Source organism: Leptonotus elevatus, chromosome 18 (assembly GCF_054856555.1).
Source record: "Leptonotus elevatus isolate MCC_2025b chromosome 18, RoL_Lele_1.0, whole genome shotgun sequence".
In the NCBI taxonomy this organism is placed as follows: domain Eukaryota; kingdom Metazoa; phylum Chordata; class Actinopteri; order Syngnathiformes; family Syngnathidae; genus Leptonotus; species Leptonotus elevatus.
This window is the reverse complement of record NC_141256.1, coordinates 1,397,346-1,417,947: the sequence shown is the minus strand read 5'-3', so window position 1 is coordinate 1,417,947 and position 20,602 is coordinate 1,397,346. Positions and strand designations below refer to the sequence as shown.

Sequence of the window (20,602 nt, the reverse complement as noted above, 5' to 3'; positions counted from 1 at the left end):
CACACACACACACACACACACACACACACACACACACACACACACACACACACACACACACAAGTATATGTTGTATTTTAAATTTATTAATGAGCATTAGTGCTAGTAATAGCTAGGTAGCATTTGTCTACAGTACTCTTTTTATACTTTTTCATTGCTTGTTTATGCACTATTGTTTCTGTGAACATTCGTTACACCCACCAGGAACTTAGAGATTGGCGACCGGCTGTAGTGATCCGTTTCAAGTGCCAAAATTGACAGCGAGACCAGTGTTCCGAGATGGAATCTCTTTTACAGCTTGCTTGAAATTGCTATACACTTATAAAACACAGCAAGTCAAGTGCATAATATAAGATTTATTCGGACTTTTATTTAGGTGAGTATTGATTAAATCAGTTGAAAAATGTTTCTTGAGTCAAGCCTACCGTATGAATGCTGCACTAAAATAATGATCTTGTCTACTCTCAATTTAGCCACAAATGTACTTAAATATACTTCAAGATTATGTAAGTTTTGTTTTCTTTTTCTTTTTCTTTTTTTTGCTCTAAGATCGTCACTATAATAGTGGCATTAAAAAAAAGATACTAACGTTTAACAAGAACAATGGAACATGGCTCCGGGCATTACAAATTCTTCTTCTTCTTCTTCTTCTTCTTTTCCTTTCAGGTTTTTCTTTCAGGGGTCGCCACAGCAAATCAGTTGCCTCCATCTAACTATCACACCAACTACCTTCAGGTCTTCTTTAACTACATCCATAAACCTCCTCTTTGGTCTTCCTCTAGACTTTCTGCCTGCCATTTGGAAACTCAGCATCATTCTGCCAATATACTCACTATCTCTCCTCTGGACATGTCTAAACCATCTCAGTCTGGCCTCTCTGACTTTATCTCCAAAGCCTCTAACATGTGTTGTCCCTCTGATGTACTCATTCCTGATTCTATCCTATTCTATCTATCCTACCTGGTCACTCCCAAAGAGAACCGCAGCATCTTCATGTCTGCCACTTTCAGCTCTGCCTCCTTTCTCCAGACCAAACAACATCGCTGGTCTCACCACAGTTTTATAAACCTTTCCTTTCATTTTAACTGAAACTCTTCTATCACACATCACACCTGACACTTTTCTCCACTTGTTCCAAGCCTGTCTGCACACCATTTATCACTTATTTTCCACAATCTCCATTGCTCTTGACTGTTGACCCTAAATACTTAAAGTCCTCCACCTTCTCGGTCTCTTCTCCCTCTAACCTCACTCACACAGATCATCTGAATCTCTTGTCGTCTTGCTACGACTAACCTTCATTCCCCTTTTCCAGGGCAAACCTCCACGCCTCTAGCTTCTCCTCCACCTGTTCCCTGCTCTCACTACAGATCACAATGTCATCTGCAAACATCATAGTCTATGGAGATTCCTGTCTAACCCCATCTGTCATTCTGTCCGTTACCATAGCAAACAAGAAGGGGCTCAGAGTTGATCCCTGATGTAGTCCCACCTATACTTTGAACTCCTCCGTCACACCTACAGCACACCTCACCACTGTCTTACAGTCCTCATACATACCACTTGAACATACTTATCTGCTACTCCAGACTTCCTCATACAAAACCACAGTTTCTCTCTGGGCACCCTGTCGTAAGTCGTAAGGTTCCGGGCATTGCAAATATGGTTTTAAAATTATTAATTGGAGTTTGGGAGGCATACATTTATACTTTTTTGTGGTTGACACAACCAAGTTGATAGACATTTTTACTCTATCCTATGTAATACTGTGCTTATTCTGTTTGCAGTACTTTCCAGGATCTGAAGATCCCCTGCAAACTCCATATCAGTATTCAGATGATGGACAGAGCAACTCGGCAACTAGCACAGGTAAATGAATCGGCTTCAAAATTGTGTAACGCCAGATACACATCCAGTGAAGTGTGAGGTCAGCAGGGAGGAATTTTTCATGTGGCCAGATGCAGGGCCCTAGCCAATTTGGTACCCTCACCAAGATTTTACATGTTCACAACTTCCCACCATCGACTATTTAAGCAAGAGTCGAAGTTTTATTAACATTAGCTTAAATTTAGAAGATAAGATTCAGTCCTGCATGATTAAAAAAAGCAACTCTAGCATGGTACTTATAGCAACGTTTACATTCTGTTTGCTAGAAAATAACTGACTGCAATTTTTGAATCAACGTACCAATTTTTGTTTTGATAAGCTTAAAAACCTAACTCAACAGATTTTTTCCCCCAAAATTGTTCTCCCTTATAATATATTGCTATTTAAATACTAGGGGTGGGAGAAATAATCACTTATTTGATGCAATGCAATGATGGTGTAAATCATTTTTAATTAATCAATAATTGATTATCAATTAATGTAATATTTGGCGGAACAAATAAATAGCATGTGTAAAATTTAGTGCCTGCTTGACAGTAATATGGTGCAAGTAATCAATAGGGCTGTGACATTATGTAGTTCATCTTTTTCTCAAAATACTTTCTAATTTACAACGTAATGTTGTCATTATTGCAAGTGTCAAGTATTGTGCATTGTGAACCATTCGTACAAACACGTCTGTGTGCATTGTATAAGACTTGCTTGCTTTTGGAGAATAATTATATGGCCACTGTTTTCTAACCTTTGTTTGCATTTTACATTTGTAAAAAGCTCACGTTAATTTCCAAACAAAAATACCAAAAGTAGTAACACTGAAATAATAATCTTCTCTTAGTCACAAAATTGGGAGAATGTGATTTTGAATTATTTCATAATTTGAATTACAAATCCCTATAAACTAAAAATTGTTTTTGCCAATAATTTGACAATTTCCTTGTGACACGAAAAAACATTAAAACTGTTCAGAGAACGTTTAGGAAATGTTAAGACCTTGGCAAACCCTGACATGAAATCAACATTCGCTAGTGTGCAAAAATTCGCCCCCTCAGTGGGATAAAGTCTTAAAGACCACATCTTAACCAGGGGTGCCTGTAATTATGGAGGACAGTGTATATTCAATTGAATGCACTACAACTCCCTGTGCTTCATAAAAAACTATGGTCCAAGAACTCATCACTGGGAACTGTATTCCTGGGTTGGATGGCCTGCTTTGGACACTTGTCGGCTGACACACTGGTAAAGATTTATTTACAGGGGACTCAAAGGGTTATTACTCCCTCCATACTTGAAAGTTTATCTTCAGCGAAAGTCTGATGTACCTTACGCTCTTCGTTCTCAGGACATCTACTTACTGACTGCCCGTACTTTGGAAGTATTCACTGAGTCTGCAACATATTTCCAGAAACCTGGGACTGGGGCATGTTAACAACTGTGTTACATCACCTTTTCTATTCCTTTTAACAACATAATGGTTTGGGAACTGGGAACCAGGGTTATAATAGTTTTGACATTTTTATTATATCCATCCATACATAGTTGCATTTTGAGTGTTTGAAATTATTATTTAGTTAGTTTTAATTTGTCATCAACACACGCTATGCGATGACGTCATCAACATGCGCTGCTGCGGTTAGATGGTACAGTCTAAATCTCTACCTTCGGCAAAATGTATACCTTGTATTGAATATACCCCTATTCACAACTATCGATGCTAACTTGTACAGGTTTCAAGATAAATCCAGTACGGCATCTCTCCCTCAGCGTGGAAATTGTAATCCCACAATTTTTTTTTATTTTTTTTTACTCATTCACTCCTGGCCATTTTCACTAAAGTAACCCCCTTTGCTTTACTGGGTATTGACTGATTTTGCAAAGCCCACAGAATATTGTGTTATATTAATATAAAAACGGGGGTGGTATTTACGCCTCTATTAAGCAAGTATGAACGACCGCACACAGTTCCCATCCTTCTAAACACTTGTTACACTTAATACATTTAATGTAAGATGACAAATACAGTAAATGCCGAGCTACTGATCATAGGCTGCATTCATATTCGCACTGCACACCACCAGAACATGTAGGTGTGTTCTGAAACGCGCTCCGAGCGTCCTTGTACATCTCATCCTTCCGACCTTATCTAAAGCAAACACTGTCAAAATTAACTAATTCACTCCCAGTCATTTTCACTGAAGCAACACTCTTTCGCTCCCGGCTGTTTTACTGGATTTTGACAGATTTTTTAAGGCCCACAGAATATTGTGTTCTATTTCTATAAAAACAAAATAGAATATAGCTAAGTTTCCTCATTATTCACAAACCTGTTGAAAACACTGGGGAAAAGAGCTTGTTGCATCATGGCCCTGGTGTATCTCTTATACTCTGTTGCCACCTGCTGGCCGTTTTTTGTAATAACTACCATTGTTTTAAGCGACCTCTACAGGTCAGAAGCTGCATCAAAGCCTTTTGTATGCTCTTGCATAAGAAAACATAAAACAATCTATAAACAAGTTTTTGGGACCATGGCAATATTTAAAATAGAAAGTTTTTATGCATTTTTGGGAGCAAATGAGTTGATAAATGTACCAGTAAACTAATGACATTCCCCCCCCCCCCCCCCCTCTGTCTGTAACAGAACGATTGTTTACTCTGAGATAAAACAAAATGCTACGTGAAAGATGAAAACAAAATAAGTACAATATGGCTGTTACAATGCTGTTTACTTTGTGTAAATCTATGAAACATCACAGAGGTCCCGGTATGAGACCCAGTGTAAACTACCTACTAGGACGTCAAGTTACCCAGCTAACATAATAATGATCAAGATATACCGTGTATTTTTACGAGGTGTTTCACATAAAGAACTCACCAAAAATGTGGACATGCTCGCCGAATGAGGTGATGAATGGCCGATGATAATGATATCCTGTTAATGTACAATATTAAATAATCGTAAGTATAACTTTGATGATCAGTTTTGTGGGTGATCTTACCTCTCGAGCTAAAGTGAATATGACAAAAGCTGGCTTTTAGCTCGTTTGGTTGCTAGTTAGCTTAAGCCTAGCACATAATCGTCTTACCTTAAAACAAACTTAGGAAATGCTTTAATGTTTTGGAGACATTTAGCTGGGGGTGAGGCCGTCCACAATGATCCATTGAAGACATTCCTCCACTTTGTGGATTCCTCATGTACGATTTACACAATCTATGGGTACATCGCTTCACTATTTTGCTTGTTGGAGGTCCGGTCCACAGCTTGTTGGAACTTTGTTTGGTCTATTTTTATTAAAGCTGACAAAAGTTTTGTGCATCAATTTTACAATGGAGGTCTTTGGAGCTTCGAGCCGCATGTCGGAGCTGTGGACGTTTGGGGGCGTGGTTCGTGCGTGGTTTGCCAAGAGTCAATTGAATATAGGTTCAAAAGGATTTTCAAAACTGCTTTCTGTTTTGAATTAACATTTCATTTTACACAACCTCTCAACATCATTGGAATTTGGGTTTGTACTATATGTGGAATTAAAAATACTGTTTCAATGGTAGTAAATTGTCAAACTGTGAGAAATTAATGTATTGGGAGGGTGAGGGGGGAATGCATTAATTTAAAATTTGTCCAAATGCATCAATAATTAGTAATTCAGTGAAATTGAAATGTAGCCCAGACTTGAGGTCTTTTCAACACACCACTATTCAACACAAATTACATCTTAACTGCATTGGCAGCATCATAGCTTTGCTTTAAGCCCAAATGTAGCATTGTTTAGCATATCAGTCTTCATTGACTGCATTTAAAAACATATGGTTGCCTTCAAGACTCAGCTCATTTTCTGCTGTATATTCTGTTCTTAATTACAGACATATGTATCACTTTGAAATAAATATATAGCGTGGTATAATGTGGCACGGTGGATGACTGGTTAGCATGTCCGCCCCCCAGTGCAGAGGACTGTAGGTTTTCTTTTTATGTTGGCAGACATAAATATTTTGGGAAATTTGTTGAAATTGTGTTTTTTCCTTTGAAACAGGTTCATATGTGGACAGCACTGGCAACAAAAGTGATGCTAACATTGAGCACAGTGATTCCCAAGGAAGCAACGACACTATTAAGATCACACCCCAGTTTGCGCCTCACTTCAAGCCGAAGGCAAAGTCATATTTTTCTTTATTTTGATTTAGAAAAAAAATTATGTTTCACAAGCAGGTGTAGATGAAGTGACCCTGATTTTGGTGTTTCAGGGAGACCCTTTGAGGACGCTGCCTCTTTCCAGAGGAGGTAGTTTTGAGAGTCTGCCTGCTCGGACACAGGGCTTGTCTTTATCTGACAATAAGCGAATGAGTGCTGACCTTTCAGAGCTAGAGCCCAAGATGGGATTTGTACCAGCAGGTAATAGAATAAATACATGTATTCATTTGTTTATTTTTACTGCTGTTATTATTTAGACTTGATCAATGGTATTGGAGGGAGGCCTTTCTGAGAACCCTTAGGAGCCAGACCTGTATGAGGGGGAGGAGGGAAGGAAGAAATTAACTATAAATGTTGCCACCTCTCAGCATCTGGAATGACTGGGATGCATGTTGCCCTTGCACAAAGTCAACTCTGCATGTGCCTGCGTTTCCAGTCCAGTTGGCTTCAAGTCTTTTATAGTCTGCACGCTTATTGTGTATGCAGCTGTATGCATGTGTATATGTTTTTGCAGCACGCCCGCAGTATAAACGAGGCCATCGTAAAACAGCATCATTTGGCACCATTCTGGATGTTCCCAAGATCGTCGTCACAGGTATAGCTGAACTGCTGGGCCTCCTGCTGATTTGGTTGAGTTGGTTTTGGTAAAGCTCTTGGGTTGCGCAGCTCTGACTCATTCCTCTCCTGTGTGTCACTCCTTGACATAATGGATACATAATGTGAGAAGTGTTAATAGTTGTGGAATTCAAGAGTAATAAAAAAAAAAAACTTTATGAGCTTGTCCTAGAGTTGCACACACAGAACTGCCTTTTATTGCTTTGTTTTTAAAACAAAAATAGAACATGAATTAGAATTTTTGCTTTTTCATGTCCCATCTTCTATCAGTTTGAACTGATGAAATCAATTGATTAATTGATAAATGCATTTGATAATGCTTCTAACTCTGTGCATGTCCTGTATGTCATATGACTGGCTTGGCAAGCAGCTGGTCATGAGTAGAAAGGTATCATCATATCATCTACCACTGTAGCTTGGCCTGCATTTTATGCAATTAACTGTTTTACTGCCACACGTTATCAAAAATACAACCCCGACAGTACCAGACGATTTTGAGCATTTTCACTCATCTTTCAAGGCAAACAGAATATTGTGTGAGAAAGATCGCGTTCCATTCTTTCATTAGAAAAAAGTATGTTTCTACCTTATCACGTTCTTAAGTAATCACCATTTGAAAATAGGTAATTTGAGTGACATTGAACGAAAATTTAAAACATAAAGAGAAAACAAGTTTTTTTTTGAAAATATATTTTTTGTTTAGTGACGCTCCGTGAATTTGATTTAATGTGACAAAGGCTTTGATCATTCACGTCATCCTTGAAAACGTTCTATTTCATCCGATTGGTCATGTTTCATTGTAATTCCATATACTGAGAGCTCATTGAAAAGAGATACAATGCTGCCATTTGCTGGCCATAGTTAGTGGGTGTTTGTGATTTCAGTTTCAGTCCATTGAATAGGCAGCGCTGCGCAACTTCTACTGCCCATTGAGGAGGAAAAACCCGTAGTAAACGTCAGTTAACGTTTTTGGCGGCATTCATTTGGATTTTAGTATACGTCATTTAAATGTTTTTGGCGGTAAAAGAGGTAAGAAAAAAACTATGGCCCTTACATCCCTTGTTGCACTTGTTGACCTTGACTATTGCTATTTGAGGTTGTTATGATAAGTGAATATGCATATAAAACAGAAATAGCTCTGATAATTGTAATTTTTGTGATCTTGAGACATAAATTAGTACAGAACTAGTAACTAAATGTCTGTTGACATTTTATTTAATTATAATATATTTGGTGTTTTATGGCAATTTATCATGCTGGTAGTAGGGTTGGGCGGTATTCAAATTTTGACACCGTTTTACCGTCTCCACATTTCACCGGGGTATACGGTAATACCATTGCTAATTTTAGACTTTTTTTTTTAAGACCTATCTTGCGCTGACAACAGCACCATTTTGTCTAGAAGTTAATGGTCACAGATCTGTTCACTGTGTGCTCCAGTTGCATTTGTAATAATAATAATATTTTGTGTGACGAAGCGCATTTGAATGTCTGTCACTTCATGACAGCACGTCTTTAGCTGAAGTGTACTGTAGCTGACGTGTATGCGCTCCTTTTACGCCGGGGAGCCAAGCTCAGATAGCATTACGTAGAATACATTGTTCCCCGCGGACGCGCACAAACTTCTACGGTCCTCCACACTTACAAATTGTTTCTCGATTTACTGGACTCTTTTAATGAACCCCGCTGTGGGCGCATATCCGACATCTACGCGACACACAAACATAAGCACGCAGCCCCCACCCCTAGAGCACGCACAGATACACTCACCTGCGTGCCTCGGTCTCGGTTGTGTGTCCATGGACGAAAACAAAATCACTTACTGATTTTTTGGTATAAATAAAAGCACTTTGTGGCGCGGCAACAAACTTATCGCTTACCAGATGAGTCCGGAGATACGAAGTATATTCCATTTCGCACCATTACAGTCATTTTGTGTACAGGCCACATCATTATTTGCTGCCAAATTGTAGCAGTTGCATTTTTTTTCTTTTTATTAAGTGACCGCTTAACCGAGCTGTGCTGACTGGCCATTTTGCCTCGCTCCGTCTGAGCGGTTATGTGACTGTCACAGCTTACTATTAATTTTAAACCGTTATAGTAATATTCATTGCTATAGTATTAGTAATTTGAAAATAATTACAAATGTCATGTTATCAAAGAATTTTGTTTAATATCATAATAGGTCATTATACACTGCAGGCTAATGTTTTTTTTGGGGTTGGTTTTTTCACATGACTGTATTGACAGTGACACCGTTGCCATGTTTGGACACCCCGGGATACCGTTTTACTGCCCAACCCTAGCTGGTAGTTTACATTTTGGTCAATAACCAATTCTCACACCTCCCTTAAATAATATTAAGAATGTGGCAGTACAATATTGTGTAAATAATGCCTGTTTGTGTTTTGTGATTGGTTTCTCGAGCTGACAGTGGCCAATGTAAAAGCTTCTTTTTTTTTTGCCATGTAGCCTACTAGATAGACAGATTAACTAGAAATACCAAGATTATTCCAATATTTTTTTCCTCCCCTTTCAAATGCCGGACCTGGGCCATTTGGCCCTCACTTGGTACAGGAAGTGGTAAAAGGAACTGGAAATTGTATTGTAAAAGTCCACAACAGTGACACTGGTGTTTTGCGATACATTAGTGAAATTAAAAGCAACATTTTAAAATCTGTCATAACAGACAGAACTGTTGAGTAATATTTTATATAAACAAAATAAGACAATGTATGACTATACAATTTTATTCCTCATCTTGTCATCACTTATTCTTGGTTGTTTTGCCAGACTTTGTCTGACCACCAGTAGCTTCACAAAACTAAACCCAACAAACAACTATTCTCGTTTGAATTGTTTGAGTGATTTGCTAGTTGTTCCCTGGAAGTAGTCTTAATAGAAACATTATAGGCAAATATTTGTTTCTTTGTCAAGAAAATAATAAAGATCACCCACCTCATACTTATCTGCATTTGTCTGTCCTTGTTTTTCCTACCCTGTTCATAGCCACATGTGAGCCTCAGCGGCGCCGTTCTGTGCAGGATTTGCCAGGAATTGGCACGGAGTCCACCCAGGTAAGTTCAAACAATCGGGGAGCTTAAGAGACTTGTGGAAAGGAGATTCTCTTTTTTGGGTCTGTTTTCTCCAATCTTGAGTCGAGTCTGTCAACAATATATCCAAAACAGCAAGAACATAGCACGTTTTGCACCGGAGCCAGTGATATGTAAAGTGATGGTCGCTGATGACAAGTGTTTGGTGACGAGGGTTTCACTCAAATATGCGTAAAAGGAAAGCACTACACTATAATTTTTTAAGAGCTTTTATTGTCATGGCAAAGTCAATCAAAGTTCGACAAAATAAAAAGCTTTTGATGGCTTTTCATCACATCTTTATATGAAACTCCCATTGATTGGATGAATGGCGGACTTCATGTTTGGTTTAGAATATGGCTCCTAGAAACTTTTGCATAATTCTTGGACACTTACATATGCCCCCAATTTTAGTAGACCTAGGTCAGTGGTATCCAAACAAATAGCGGCCTGTGGCATATAGCTACTAAAATTAGCATTTGACATGGCCCACAATGCTGTATAGAAAAGGTGTAGGGGTGTGGGCACTGTGTGTCTGTTGGTGTGAGTGTGAGTACCACTACTACTATTATTAAAGCTATTCTAGATATGCAAAGACACAAATTTAAAGCTAAAATAGTAATAAAATATATGTGGAGAATTAAGATAGTACCATGTCTGAAACAAAAATGTTTTTCTCCACATTCTGCTTAGTGTGAACATATCACATTAATGATTAGGGTTGGGTATTGTTTGGTTTTATATGATACCGGTACCTTCTCTGTGCTTTTCAAATGGTTCCGGTGCTTAAACGGTTCTCAAATCGGTACCTAAAAACTGCACATTTTTGTTTAAAAACAATACCCTTTTATTTGCAGGGTTGAATTGAACGTAATGTAAAAAAAAAAGGTGAAAGGAGTCACTGTGGGTAACTTGAAAGCCAAAAATAAAAATATTACGATTAAAATAGTTTAGAAGATACACCTAACTATTCAGGTTACTAGTAGTAGCCCATTCTGATTAACAGCTCACAACAACATTTAACAACATGTTTAACATTTAGTCTTCACATTTTATGACTATTTAAAACACAGCTCAAGGCGTATATTCGAGTCAGGTAGGTCACCTAGCCAACAATCTTTAGCTAACCTTTCTGTTGTGTCCCTGCAAACATTTTACATACAAAATAAATGACTTTTGAGTTTCACATAAAGCAGAGTGAGATCCAAGTGGAAGTATACAAAGTGTTTGTCACACACATGTTGTTGAATGGCATTGGTGTTTGCTAGCAAGTTTGCTAACCGAAGTTAACTAATATGCAAGATTTGCGGTTGGCATTAAATGAAGAACAGGGTACTGTCAGTGTCATCAATGTCATCTGCCATTTCAAACATACTGCCAGTGGCACTGGCAAGGCTGCGAGTGGGGCTTTGTTTTATTTGTCCGAGTCTGACTGCTGCTGCTGTAGTGCTTGGATTTTCGGCACGTAATTTGTCAAACACCGTGCATTGCTCAGCTTTTATACGGACTCATCATTGATGTAATTTATGTGCTCTTGCAGGGAAGCAAGAACAATAGCCGATCTTCTAGTCCCAGTTTGAGGATGATGCCTCCTGACAAGACAAACAGTAGAGGTTACTTCTCCCCTGATGACCCCACAGGTATTTATCACAGCTGTGAGCGATAATAAAAATATTTAATAAGCAAACTCTCAATTATGTAATAGTTGGTTATTTAACAGTGTTGGTACAGCAAGCAGATTAATTTAGAGATTCTTACAGATTCAGTGCCAGTGCAGTCATGACAACATAGAATTTCTTTCATAGACACCAACGGCTCAGACAATTCAATTCCAATGGCTTATCTCACCCTTGATCACCAGCTGCAGGTACACTTAATGGGTTTTTTTCTTCTTCTTTTTTTAAATATAATTTTGGTATTGCAATCACTTTATTCTTCAAATACACGTACACGATACAATATATATTGGCAACATGAGTGGTAACAATAGCATCCATTTTATTCCAGCCCCTTGCTCCTTTCCCCAACTCAAAAGAGTCCATGGCTGTTTTTGAGCAACACTGCAAAATGGCACAAGAATATCTGAAAGTGCAAACAGAGATCGCCTTGCTAATCCAAAGGAAGTAAGTAAAGCAATGTTTAACTCAACTCAACTGTATTTAAAGACCACTTTAAAGCAACCACCGCTGCATATAATTGATGTACATGGAGCAAAAATACAAGACAGTTGCAACAATGAATTAATAATCAGGGATGTGATTTTTCCGCTAATTCGCGGAATTCCGCTTTTTTTATCTCCAAAAATAAAATGTTACAATTTTTTAAGTGGTAAAAAATCCGATTTCGTCTCTCGACAGCATTCCATTTGAGTGTTTCCGTAACTGAAATGAAACTGATCTTGCGATTGGCTGAAGTCTCCGTGTTGACCAATAAACGCGCTTGTTATAAAGGCATAGGCGTATGCCATTGTTTGTTGACCAATAAACGCGCTTGTTATAAAGGCATAGGAGTATGCCATTGTTCATTTCACAGACGTTTTTGCCGGGTGTTTAAAGAAAGATGTCCGTGATCGAACGCAAAGATGCTCCGCGAGTTAAGGAAATTGACAAGATCGTAAAAAACAAGTTTCGATGGGACTGGTTAGAGAAGGATATATCTACAAATGTTGGAAAGAAGACTGTGACGAATTTGTTCAGTGACTTTATTCGGAAGATCGATCGTGCCGGGAAAGCGCTTTGCATTTGGTGCCGTGATACCGTTGACTATGGTGGGAGAGGTTTCAAAGCTCTTGAAAGTCACGCAAAGAGCAAAAAACACGTGAAAGAACTCCAGTCAAGAACAACAAATTATTCCATCGCTGGAAGTTTCGGTGCCCAAACGAAAACTCCAAAACTTTACGGCCTCCATCCCTTATTGACATCACAATCGGAAGCGGTAATAGAGAGACGTGATCCACCCCAACAACCTGTACCAGTTGCTGACAGAGTCGTGAATTTTGAGGTCGGTGGTAAACTTTTCAAATTAATCGAAATCAAATTTTCGAAAATATTATAATGTAATAAAAATGGCCATAAATATTTAACATGGTTAATCATTGACACAAACTCAAATGAATGCTGCATGTTCGCACTTTTCAGGTTTCAATATGTTGACTGTCTTGATGTATGCAGTTACAGAGATGATCTTAGTCAATCATGCATTCGACGAATGCATGATTGTGTTTTTACCAGAGCTTGCTGCATGAGGTATTTTATGTTTTTGTTATGCATTATGTATTAAATTAAGAATGATTGATTAAATGATTTATTGCATGGTAAATATATATGATGATATTCTCAGTGATAGTTTTTAAAAGCAAAGGCAGTCCAATGTTTTTGAATGTGACTGATTTTGAGTTGACTAAAACTGCAATTTTATATGGGATAGTTCAATATACATTGAAAATTTATGCTGTTGTTTTGTCTATTTCTTTGTCATCTGAGTGCATTGAAAGTACTTAAAAACACGGAAAACCCATGAGCTCTGGACCTAGCTGAGTGCCCGCGGCCCCCAGACCCCCGGCTAAATTTTCAGATAATTTCACTTTGGTCAAATCACATCCCTGTAACATAAAAGCAATAAATACCACAAACCACTATAACTACCATCACTGAGTCACATGCTGAGTCAAAAGTAAAGAATTAAAATTAGTTTTAAGATGAGTTTTAAAGATTGGGAGCTTTCCTAATTTTTGCGGGAGGTCATTCCAAAGACCGGGACCGGCAACGGAAAAGACTGCGTTTAGTCCTCGGTACCTTGAGTAGTGTCTGATACGCTGACCTGAGGCACTGGGCACTTGCGTAGGGTTGGAGGATCTCAGAAAGGTAAGGTGGGGCAGGATCATTTAAAGATTTGAAAACAAGAAGACAGAATCTTAAAACAAATTCTAAAATGTACAGGGAGCCAGTGAAGGGATGCCAGAGTTGGAGTTATGTGGTCCTTCTTACAAGCACTAGTTAAGCCTGGTTCATACGGCAGGAGAATTAGCCCGATTTTAGCACCGAATTTCCCCTCTCAACAATCGTACGGACGCGCTGACATCCAAACGATAATCTTAATTCCGAGTCCCGATCCAATACCTCGGCATTTTATTATTGCGGGGGGGGGGGGGGGTGTATTTGTTTATTTATTTATTTTAAACAAAACTACCCCAACACCTCCATATGGTGAATGGACAGTGGTTAAACTAAATAAAACATTTAAACACCCTTTTTTTGGCACATCTATGAGTTACTCAAAGGGCTATTATTAACCAGTATAATAATTTTTCAACCTACTGTAGCCGTTTTAAAGCATGCTACTTAACACAAATTGATGGGCTAACCTACTGTTGTTTTACTTTCGGAAGAAAAAAATACAGTATATATGTGCGCGAAACAAGCCATTATCACAACAAACAAAAGGCTGCATTTGAAGAGCAAGCAAGCAACATTTATTGCAACGTCTTGCAAGAACGTCACTAGCAAATGTTGTTTGAGATGTCACCTTTTTATTTCACTCAGCAAACGCCACTGTTGGCCGTAGCCGACGCGGGAAAACAGAGTACAACTCACGAGGCTAGCAGAAAAAAAACCCACCAACACACATAACCAAACTGCACATCTTGCCCCTCCCCTCCCACGAGACCTGTGTTGCATTCACTAACAGTCGAACATAAGCGTGCTTAACAGATACGGAACACACACACGTTCGTTACAGTATTTAATCTTACCATATCATGACTTTGGGTGAGGCCTCGCACCTGGCTAGACTGCCGGCCCGGGCGAGATTTGGCAACCCCCGCTAAGGATGTCCGACAATTCGGATTTGCGCTTGGCTAGGCGAGGCGCCGCTACCTTCGAAGGGCGTCCAGGGGCGCAGGCGCCGCAGCTAGATCCGCCGGGATGGCACGTGCGCTACTGTACTTCCTTTCCGCCACCCGAAATGCTCACTTTGCACACAGTGCAAGTCGCACCATCTCCGCTTTCCACATTAAAGATGATAATAACTTATTATCTACTTCCAAATACCTCTGCGCCATTTCCTTGTTTAGCCCCACCGCTCGATGGCATTAATAGTGTCACTGTAGTAAAGTGACGCCATGCCGCGCACACTGTGTGGAAAAATGAAGTGTCACTCTGTGCCACCGGCCAACTCCAGATTTAATAGAAAAGTTATAAAAAAAATAACCTCATATATTTATCCGAGTCCTGATCGGGAGACAATATCCGATTCCGATTGAGTCAGCAACCACGTGATCTGACCCAATTTCCGATCATGTGATTGGATCGAGACATCCCTAATCTTAACAGATAATCATGCCGTCTGTGGTAACAACACATCGGTCTGAGCACACACGGCTCAGACCAATATCGGCCGCTCTGAAGGACGTTTGGGCCACTACGACTTCAAATTGGGGATATTCAACACACTGTGTGCCGTGTGCCGTGTGCCGTGTGCCTGAGGACAAAACACCGCACAGCCAAGACAGTGGGGAATCCAAAACCAAAACAGTCATGGCAACAGGAAGTCCATGCTTACGCTATTTTACACTCCTTTAAACAACGGCTTTTTCTCTGCTAAAAACTAATCGGGAAGTATCGCGACTGGTCCTCCGTGTTTTTTTTTTTGTTTTTTTTACTCGAAAGTCACGTTTAATCTCGACTCTCGAGAGGTTTTGTAAGACTTCCTGTCTAACCAGGAAACATTCATGAATGAAATCGGTTCATGTGTGTTGTGTTGATTGTGCCGTAATTTTTTTCTCATCACGTGTGGCATCTCTCACAGTTTGGAAGTCAGCCGGCAAAATTTAAATCTTGCCGGGTGAACCAGGCGTTAAAGTGCATTACAGTAATCCAGCCGAGATGTGACGAAAGCATAGTTTACTGCTTCAAAGTGCTGTTGCCAAACGACAGACTTTACCTTAGCCAGCTGCTTAAGATGGAAAAAGCTGTATTTAACAACAGCACCAATTCAAAATCACTGTCCAGTTTAACTCATTCAAACCCCAAAATGTATAAATAAGTTTTTTAATACTTTGTCCTTCACTCTGAAAAATGTCTATACAAGTTTTTTTGGGTGTGTGTTTTTATGCCTTGCGAATACAGAAGGCTTTGATGCAGCTTCTGACCTAAAGAGGTCGCTTAAAGCAATGGTAGTTATTACAAAAAACGGCCTGCTGGTGGCAGCAGAGTAAAAGAGATCAGCCAGGGCCATGTTGCAAAAAGCTCTTTTTGTGAATAATGAGGAAACTTAATACTCTAATGCTAATTGCTGCAAAACGGAAACAGATACAAATGTACTTTTTTTCCTGATAAAATAAATGACTACAATCTTTCTTTTGGTAGTTTCCATGTTTTTATAGAAATAAGACACAATATTCTGTGGGCCTTACAAAATCAGTCAAAATCCAGTAAAACAGCCAGGAGCGAAGGGTGTTGCTTCAGGGAAAATGGCTGGGAGTGAATGAGTTAATTTTGACAGTGTTTGCTTTTGCTTTTGATAAGGTGCCAAGTCGGGAGGATGAGATGTACAAGCTGGCAAAATTCATCGATTAATCGACAAGTAATTGATTATAAAATTAATTGACAACTATTTTAATAATCGTGTCGTCGTTTGGAGCCATTTTTTTATTTAAAATTGTCCAAATCCTCTGATTTCAGCATATCAACTAATTGTTTTTAGACCTTCATGAAAGAAGACTGATTATCTTCTGTTTTTAATCAAAATAAGACATTTGCAAACATCTGTTTTTACTTTGGAAAACAATGACAGAACCAGTAACATGGTACATCAATCCACCCCCCCTTTTTTTTTTTTTTTTTAAATCACTATACGAATATGAAGTATGAAATGAACACCAACCACTGGTTGCTAAACAATATCAGGGAAACAAATGCTTTTGTAATATACTTTAATGCAGAATTAGAATGAATCAGATGTGTCGATTAATCAACTGAATAATCGATAGATTAATCGATTCTAAAAATATTTGCTAGTGGTAGCACTACTACAGATATTCAAGTGAGCAGCGTTCACTGCTCGAGCCCTAATAAATAAAATAAAATAACACATTAAGGTTACGTTCCACTAATTTAGCATACTGTCTCTGGGATGAATAATCAGTTTGTCATGTCTTAAAAAGGCATCTCCTCTTTCATGTGCAGCTTTTTTTTTGTCTCACAGCATCAGTATAGTCTTCATTGATGAATATATTTGTATCTTTAAGGTTTTTTGTCCTCTGAAGTACAGCAGCTCTGTCTTTATGTCAGGCAAATGTTTCAGATCCTCAGAATGTTTAGGAATAGATTATTTCGTATAATGAGGTTCCACTGTACTAGTGTAAATAAAAGTGCTTATTTCATTTTTCCTCCCCATTTGTGAAGAAAGGAACTTATTGCTGAACTGGACCAAGATGAGAAGGACCAGCAGAACACGTCCCGTCTGGTGCAGGAACACAAAAAACTCCTGGAAGAGAACAAGAGTTTGTCCACATACTACCAGAAGTGCAAAAAACAGCTGGAGCTGATCCGGGTCCAGCAACAGAAACGGCAGGGGACGTTGTGATGAGATTTCTCATCACATGTGTGATTACGTACTCCTGGCTTCCGACAGCAGTCTAGTGTTGGTGTATCCTGCATGTCACACTGTAGTGTCTGTCTGTGCCCAGCAGGAAAGTGTCTTCTGCACATATATTTGCACATACTCACAGTGTCATCTGTGACTGCAGACCAAACAATCACTGCATCCCAGAGCCGGCTGGGATTCAATATGGAGTTTTGCTTCCATTGCCGCTGAGTGTGACAGCAGATTGTTGAGGGTGGTTTGTGTACTTGACATGTTGCTCTCAGTTGATGTTTTTTTCATTCCTTAGCATTCTCTGGTACCCTTTTAGCAGCCAATGGCAAAATAATCCTCGAGAATGTGAAAAAAGCAAGGCTGCTCTTTAGCAACATGAGTGTGTGCAGAATTCATGGAAGGCGCAGGATAATTGGAAGCTGTTCTACGAAGTGCGTGTGGAAAACCAAATGTTGTACACCCCTACGTATATCTGTGTATTTATATTCAGTTTCCCCTCTTCCATTCAGCGTTGTCCCTGTCATAGACCACGCCGAATTCATCCAGGGACTTCACATATAGTATTGGGTTCAAAGGTAGTTTGTTTCTTTGTAATCCTTTACGTTCCTTAGAGAAAGAACTGTTCATGTGCACCCAAATGCAAAAGTAGCACACACTAAGCTTTTAGAGCAAATAAGAGGTGTGGATTCCGCAAAAAAAGTTTTTATTTGACTCAAGTGTTGTTTTAATTCTAAATGTCTTTTGTCTTTTCTATTTTGTAGTCATGTTTGCTTTATGACTTTTTATGGTGTGTGGGAATTCTCATTTAAGTGGCTTCTAGAGGCCCATACATACATCATACCGTTTTTTGTTCACATGTTGCCTTAGAAGATGCCTGCATTTTAAGTGCTTGACTTGTTTTAAGTGACAATTAGTGGAAATGAGAAAAAGACTAAGGCTACGTTCACACTGCAGGGCGTGATGCCCAATTCGAATTTTTTTGTTAAATCTTTTCTTTTTATGTACTGTTCACATTAGAAAAACAAATGCGACATCTAATGTGAATGAACGCGCCTGTGATACGACTCGCGTGCTCAAAGCACACATCGAGTGACGTACACCCAAAACGTCACGTCGCAGTGTTCACGGAATAACCCGATTCACGTTTTACCGCAAGCCAAGCCGCCAAGGCAAGCGACTTCTAACAGTGTCATATGCAAATTTAGCTGTGCCAACGCTCGCTACAGATTGGTGGACTCGTTTCACGGACGCGTTAGGAGTTCGATTCTTGTGTCTTGTCTGCATACATTATGCAAATTCAGCTCGACCTCATCATGTCATAGAGAAGTCTACCGAAGATGACCTCGCGTCATCGCTGTTCGTGATGAACCGTCTGCAGGGCTGAATTTCTACTATCGCCACACATGTCAACTTTATGCTTCATGTTTCAAGTGTGATTAAATTAAAGACAAATAAAAATGTAACACTGCTCCTCAAAACAGCTTTGTATATATTCACAGAAGTGTCAGCAAGTCTCCCAAGCACTCTCAGGCTTTTGATAATGTATGAATCTAATGCGTGCGGATCAGCGTTCACAGTGCAGACTCATCGCATACATATCTGATTTATATCCACGTACGAAAGAGGCCCAGGTCGGGTGTGAAAAGATCGGAATTGTACCGTTCACATTGAATGAAAAAATCGGAATTGAGCTGCAGTGTGAACGCAGCCTTAGTAATGGTCATTGGCTAGTGCTGCAAATAGTGGTGAATGTTTTCCTCTTGCTGTGCACTCAGAAATTATGGAATTGTACTCAAAAGCTCGTTTAAATCCTGTAAGTTCATATCCCCTATGTATTTTTGTACAATATCTGTTTTATCTGTAAAGTACAATTCAGTAATCATAATTTTAAAGGTCTTAGCAAGTCATTACAAAAAAAATTAGTTCATGCACTTCCAAGAATGTTAAATGCTTTTTTTGTGTCAGGATTGTTTTTGTTGATCCATTATTTTACCTTCACACAGGTTCTCAGCAACTTTCAATGTGTAGTTTGGATGACAGTATGAAAACGTCATGAATAAACTTAATTGTGGAAAAAAAATTAAATGAGGCAAAATATGCATTCTTTTTGTTGTTTGTGAGATGCTTTTCACATCTGCATCTTTTATGTACAGTACTTTACAGATGTAAGAAATTCAGCCAATTATAAACTTTCTCTTATAAGGAATATATATATCATAATCTCCGAATGCTATTCATCTGCAAAGCGTTTCAGGAAAATGCTACATAATGTAAACCTAACCTATGTAAGTCATTTTTCACACGCATACACTGAGGTGTTTTCAGCTAAAACAGTAGTTGTCAGTTATGGTGGCAATGAAAGATCGCTGCCTTCTTATGGAGGACCAAAAATGCCTAAATGAAAAAATAAAAGCGAAAATTAAAACTTATAGAAAAATATAATATAATATAAAAAATATAATTAAAAAATAAATACAAAAAATATATACATGGAAATAAAAACAACTAAAAATCTCAATAAGTAAAAATAAATACTAAAATAAAAAGAGATTAAAAAATTTACATAAAAATACATTTGGAAATAAATATATAAATAGTTTTAAATGTCAATCAATAAATAAAAACGCTGTGCTGCTCTCTGTCATGCTGCAGACATTGTCAGCATAAAATGTGTCATGAAATGTTATGCAAATGTTATTGCCATGTTTAACACAGTTTAACAGTTTAACACAGAGGCTGCAGTTACAAAAAAAGTTTTTAAAAAAGTGACCAACTCTACAATAATCCTTTAAATACACACATTTCCACTATGTTATTAATAAATAAACTGAAGTGTGGAGCAGAAGTTTATCAGCAACAAAAAATATATTCAAGAGTAATCAAAAAAAATTCCCGGCCAATGCACCAACACGGGGGATATTTGGTAAACATGGTAACAACACTTTACTACATATGAGTTTGATGTTTGAATTTTTTTTAATTTTTGTGATTCAATGGGGGTTTTTTGCGATGGATTTTATTGAATTAAACAAAAGTAATACAATGGGAATATTACCAAGTACTGATTGATGATTTAAACATTTTAAAATACGTTTTAATTGTTCCAGCAAAACAACCGGACGTTATTATTATGGCAAAAGCATGGTGTAAGTATATCATGTCTCTATATGGCATATTAGTTATTTGGAGTAACGAATGAAAGTCACATTGTTAAGAGAAAAAATAAATACAC

General features: G+C 38.5%; 1 protein-coding gene across 5 annotated transcripts in view; it reads left to right on the top strand.

Moving 5' to 3' along the window:
• map3k7 (mitogen-activated protein kinase kinase kinase 7) overlaps window positions 1-19,471 on the top strand; it is a 102,224-nt gene extending 82,753 nt beyond the window's left edge. For 3 of the 5 annotated variants that reach the window (XM_086060641.1, XM_086060639.1, XM_086060643.1), the window contains 9 exons: window positions 1,788-1,869; window positions 5,910-6,028; window positions 6,121-6,268; window positions 6,582-6,662; window positions 9,692-9,759; window positions 11,315-11,414; window positions 11,580-11,641; window positions 11,782-11,897; window positions 17,178-19,471. In XM_086060641.1, coding sequence (XP_085916767.1) covers window positions 1,788-1,869; window positions 5,910-6,028; window positions 6,121-6,268; window positions 6,582-6,662; window positions 9,692-9,759; window positions 11,315-11,414; window positions 11,580-11,641; window positions 11,782-11,897; window positions 17,178-17,358 — 957 coding nt within the window. In that variant the 3' untranslated portion in view covers window positions 17,359-19,471. The remainder of the gene's footprint in view (window positions 1-1,787; window positions 1,870-5,909; window positions 6,029-6,120; window positions 6,269-6,581; window positions 6,663-9,691; window positions 9,760-11,314; window positions 11,415-11,579; window positions 11,642-11,781; window positions 11,898-17,177) is intronic. The other 2 variants (XM_086060640.1, XM_086060642.1) reach the window with 2 other exon arrangements.
• The last annotated feature ends 1,131 nt before the right edge of the window (window positions 19,472-20,602 follow it).